This window comes from Phragmites australis, chromosome 10 (assembly GCF_958298935.1).
Source record: "Phragmites australis chromosome 10, lpPhrAust1.1, whole genome shotgun sequence".
Lineage (NCBI taxonomy): Eukaryota > Viridiplantae > Streptophyta > Magnoliopsida > Poales > Poaceae > Phragmites > Phragmites australis.
In genome coordinates, this window is record NC_084930.1 from 6,564,845 (window position 1) to 6,569,817 (window position 4,973).

The 4,973-nt window shown below is 46.0% G+C and overlaps 1 protein-coding gene across 2 annotated transcripts; it reads right to left on the reverse strand.

Annotated features, from left to right (window-relative positions):
• Window positions 1-939: 939 nt before the first annotated feature.
• LOC133883344 (elicitor-responsive protein 1-like) lies at window positions 940-4,572 on the reverse strand. 2 transcript variants are annotated; one of them, XM_062322640.1, is made up of 7 exons: window positions 4,248-4,572; window positions 4,010-4,114; window positions 2,413-2,539; window positions 2,260-2,331; window positions 2,136-2,184; window positions 1,694-2,054; window positions 940-1,594 (listed from the first exon to the last, which is right to left on the reverse strand). In XM_062322640.1, the coding sequence occupies exons 1-7, from the start codon at window positions 4,279-4,281 to the stop codon at window positions 1,557-1,559; spliced, it is 786 nt and encodes a 261-aa protein (XP_062178624.1). In that variant the 5' UTR covers window positions 4,282-4,572; the 3' UTR covers window positions 940-1,556. The 2 variants fall into 2 exon arrangements, with proteins under 2 accessions (XP_062178624.1, XP_062178623.1); XM_062322639.1 differs by having other exon boundaries at window positions 1,694-2,057; window positions 4,248-4,571.
• Between the last annotated feature and the right edge of the window lie 401 nt (window positions 4,573-4,973).

The following is a 4,973-nucleotide window of genomic DNA, read 5'->3' on the forward strand; positions in this document are numbered from 1 at the left end:
CTTGCATCCAGCTAGGGCCACGCCACGGACGGTTCAGCTGGAGGCGAACGACTTGGTCACCGGCTGCTAGCTGGGCATGGCAGCCAATGGCCGGCGCGCGCGCCCAAGCTCAGCCGATACAAGAGAGTGGATTCACATTCACCCAACTGTGCGTGATCATATTTTGGATTTAGCTGCACATATTTGTTCATTTTTTGGAGCAGGATTTCAGGAGGAAAATTCCTGAAACATGTAGCGTCGTAGTAACTGCAAGTGAAAGCTAGAGTGTTTGGCTCTATCCTCAAGTTCTGAACCGTCGGAGCCATGAAAACACAATTCAAAAGGACATACAAACAACTGGAGAGGATTACTCCACAAGCTTTAGGATTTCAATCCAAATATACCCTGTCCAAACAGGCCATTAACACGACTCAAGTCTTTATCATATATACAACAGCCGCTTCCTCTTAAATAAAGGACTCCAGATGGGCGCTTGCACAACAGATATGAGTACAACACCAGATGATGGTCAGCCGCAATGGCGCTATTATAGTAACATAAAAAAAAATCCCGCTTCGGACAAAAATGCTTGTACCGTCGTTGTTTGTTCAGATCATCTGAACAAGAGCTCAAGTAAGGAGCTTTCATCTGCTTCGTTCATCGACTCTGCACCTGTACAGCAGCATGTACTGCCTGCTGTTTCACTGGCATCAACCGAACACACAACAGTGCAATCTGAAAGCATCGGCGTATCTAGGTTCATCGCGCAGTTCTCGTCTCAAACTAAAACATCTAGAAGTCTGTAAAAGCAGTGATAAAAAAATTGGGAAGATATAGAAAGGGTCTTAACAGAAAATGTGTAGCTGCTGTATTTAGGGAAACCACGGTATGCATGCCCAGATGCCCTAGCCTAAAGTCACCGTGCAGGATTTGCTACAAGATAAAGCAGAACAATGAACAAGACCACAAAAGTGCCTGCTGGGCATACACGTCAAGAGTTCATCACCAAAGCAAACTTATCGAGAGCTACATTTACATTTCAAGTCTACGAGTTGCTGCAATCTTCGCAGCTACCACATTTGCATGCAGTTATTACCAACACCCCATTACATACAATTGTATAGCCATAGAACAGTCAGACTTGACCCGTAAGACAGAAGAAAGGTGGGTCTGGTCTCTATTTTGGCAAACAACTGCACGAATATAGAATGGACATCGTCAAGGCATTCTACAAGCTAGTACATATTAGAGAGGGTAAATATTACTGATGATCGCTGGGCTGTTCACACGATTCAAAGGAACCAATTTCCATTTGCTTCACTTAACTAAGCTTCTTCATCATCAGGCGCGTGAATTGTCCATATTCCTTTTTATTTCTCACGAGGCATCCAGACCTTAATTGGCTTGTGATCAACATGCAACAGCTCAGCGACGGTTGATAGTATTTATGTTTTGTTAGAAAAATAACCAAATAACCAGAAACTAAAAAAATCCACACGCAGGCACACATCATATAGCATCAGGATTATCATTTGTTGCTTTTGATCCCTCTGCTTGAGGTTACCGAAGCTGCTATATCAATAAGGTCTTGGTGGGTAAGTTCCAGGGTAGGGTGCTGCATAAGATCGATTGAAGCAAAAAGAGATCAACTAGTCAGTGCATTGAGAAATATCATGAAACTGGATGAATTTATCTCTGCCCAATTTGATCTTACCAGGTGGATAGGGGGACTGTGCTGCCAGCGGGGGTGGGTATGGTTGCTGTGCAGGGTAGCCATATGGCTGTGGTGGGTATGCTTGCTCATATGGCTGTGGTGGGTACGACGGAGCAGGATATCCCATTGGTGGGCATAGTTGCTGCGGAGGTGGTGCATATTCTGGACTTTTGTATGGTGAATGGCTCGGAGTTGGATAAGTTGGGTGCGTAGATGCTGCAGGATATGCTGAAACAGGTGGATATGAAGGTTGGGCACCAGTGTATGGAACTGCTGATGCTAGTACTGGTGCCGGTGTTGGCATTGGAGGTGGAGGAACAGAATGCATGCTTGATGTGGCGACACTTTTACCCATCTTCTTCTTCTGACAGAAATAAGAAAATCAAACACACATCAGTCTTAAGAAGGCAACAAATAATAATAATAATAATCAGTCTCTCACCATTGCTGAGACATCAAAGTGCATAATGAGCTTCACCTCCCCAGCAGACCTACAAATACCATACTGTCAGAAAGTTGACACGTGCAGGGCAGTCAGCCGGTCAAGGTATATGAGACAGCAGTACCTCATGTGGCGTGTCTGAAGCGGCCATGAGCAGTCATCATATCCTTGTGTGAGCACCTTGTGGAGATGAACCCTACAAGGAAACCCAACCAAAGGTTGGTTGTAAAACAATAACCACAATTCACCAAATGAACCGACATTAAGAGCCACAAACCTGCCACTGCCGATGAAGTCATCATGGTTGAGTGTGTTGCTGTTCCAAACATAAACATCCAGCTCACGGAGCCCTTCAATGAGGGGTATGTGAAATTTCTCATCGAAAGTCGGGTTTCTTCCCCCATCTGGCATCAATATAACATTTACCCAAAAAGAAAAAGAAGCACTAGACTAAGATGCAGACATAGAAAATATCACAACAGTAAGCTGATGTGTAGGTAAAGTTCTGTAGAAGTTCATCGAGATAAGATATCAATGACATGAATATTTCATCGCTGTTAGTAATGTCTTATAGCTCAGTTGGTTAAAGATCAACAAGAGATTAGTCTCATTTTTTGAAGAGCACAGGTTAAGGGTGTGTTCTGTATATACCCATCACTCTTCTACTTCCTTCATTGCTCTAGGTTTTGTGCAATTAATTTTCAAATCCGTGGAAACACTATGCAGTCATACAGATAGATTCCAGATTCTACACACACGAAAAGAGAAAACATGTGGTCCTACAACAATTGCAAACAACTAGCCTCACATTGACAACAGTGACATGATGCTCGATACACTGTAGTTCATATTTCTAATTGATGGGACATACAAATATCCAATAGTACTATAGTTTGTGGAGGTCAGTAAAAAAGTAGAACACCACTTATGAAATTGATTAACTGTCTAAGTAATGCTACCCTTATTTCCAGTTTTGAACTGCCGCACAGTAACCCTAAGTACGTGCTTTTAGTAGCAACAATATGTCCATCTTTTCATGATACTTTTCAACCATTAACGATAAAAGATTAATATAAGCACGATGGTGTGAAGTGGGCAAGTAGTTATAACAACTGCATATCAAACTGAATTCCCTTTTAAAATTGAAAGAACCGACATAATTTACTCTTAAATCAACCCCAGTCAGGCATATTATGCCAACTGAAAGGGGCCATGATTTCACTCGGGGGCATCTAATATAATAACATCACATAAACTAGGCACAGAGACACTATACAAAGTTAGATAGAATCAGTCCAGCTGGTTGGCCTCTGTAGTAAGCTGTTTTCCAGTGGTATTTGTTCCCTATGGACCCTAGCACATTGGCTGACTTCTCTTATATGCTGCTGTTTTGCCATCTTTTCCGTTCATTGTTTCTGCCTGTTAGCAGCTGTTTTCCTTTTTTTTCCCCTTTGTTCTTCTAGTTGAGTTTCATCATCTTCATTTAACGAATTGGTGCAGCTGACTGGCTGGCTCTAGGAAAACCAGCAAGAAGTTACCAGAAACCTCATCGAGATTATCGAGAAGAGGAACTGGCTGCCTAGTCACTACTCACCTACCTAGTTAATTTTGACAGTTCACCCAATGCCTAACAAATTGAACGAGTCTGCCCTAAAGGTTCAATCAACATCTGAGTCGCCATCAGAAAATACAATACCACACACATAATTCAAGCGCGCTCGCTGTCCACAGTTGAACACTAGTAGTAGTATTTTGGAGTCCGGCCCGTTGACATCAGGAAACGCATCAATAGACGAGATAAGCCACGGGTACCAACGACCAAAGACGGCTAAGGAAGGAAAGGGGGATGGGGGAGGGGGGGGGGGTTGACGGACCGGTGCAGGTGCGGGTGCGGAGCTTGGTGGTGGCGTACTCGAGGACGACGTAGGGGTCCTGCCGCGAGAAGAACTCCGTGTCCCGCAGCTTCCGGCACCCGGTCACTGCAGAGCAGGCACAGGGGATTCAGCGCGGTGTTCGTCGCTGCCGCTTACCGGCTCCCAGAAGGAGCGAGGAAGAAGAGGAATCCGGACGGGTTGTGGGGGAGGGACCGAAGGAGGGGTTCGAGAGAGGCACCTCTGACTTCGAGTATCAGCCCATGGATTGACATGCGGAGGCGGAGCAGGCCGAGCTGGGGAGGAGCGGGAGGGGGGCGGAGACCAGCGATTGACGAGAGGGCTTGGCCTAGTTTCTAGTACGCCTTGTAATTTGTGCTCAAGAAGTTCCGCTAGCTGAACCGCGGAGATTAAACACTGCAGCGCAGGTCGTCTCGCGGAGCCGTTGGCTAGTGAAGAGTCGCGTCGCCCATTGCCCCTCTAGGGCTAGAGGTAGCGAGTGGCCCGCCGCACGTTGCGACACAACCTGCAAGCAATTGCTCTCCATGCTCCGGTCGTGCGCAACGCGGTATCAGCCCAGACCCAGGCCTATTATACGTCGCTTGGGGGGGGGGGGGGGGGGGGGAGTAACCTAAGTTTACACATCTCTCACGACCCGTCCGTCGTCCCGCTTGACATCAATGAGACCGTCGATGAGCCACCGCCCTCATTTCGCCTCTCTGGCAAGATCTTCTCGCCTCCATTGCCCCTATCCTACCCTTCTGCCCCATCTCCGACAATGTTCATACCGACGCGTTAATCCAGTTTTCGGTACAATGGTATAGCTTTGTGCTGGCCAAATGGGTCCATGGCTCCTCCAACATTTGGCTAAATGCTCAGCATCCCAGTGAAATTAGACCTGTATGGCTTGCTTTTTTATAATTCACTTAAGAGCAGTCCCTACTATCATTTAGTTGAAGCTCTACCA

What these genes read in the sequence shown, in the direction of transcription:
- LOC133883344 (XM_062322639.1), bottom strand. Translation starts at nt 4,281, where the DNA reads ATGTCAATCCATGGGCTGATACTCGAAGTCAGAG. An exon ending in GCTGATACTCGAAGTCAGAG is followed by an intron (nt 4,115 to 4,247) that starts GTGCCTCTCTCG and finishes CCTGCTCTGCAG; the next exon opens with TGACCGGGTGCCGGAAGCTG. An exon ending in GACTTCATCGGCAGTGGCAG is followed by an intron (nt 2,332 to 2,412) that starts GTTTGTGGCTCT and finishes GTTTCCTTGTAG; the next exon opens with GGTTCATCTCCACAAGGTGC.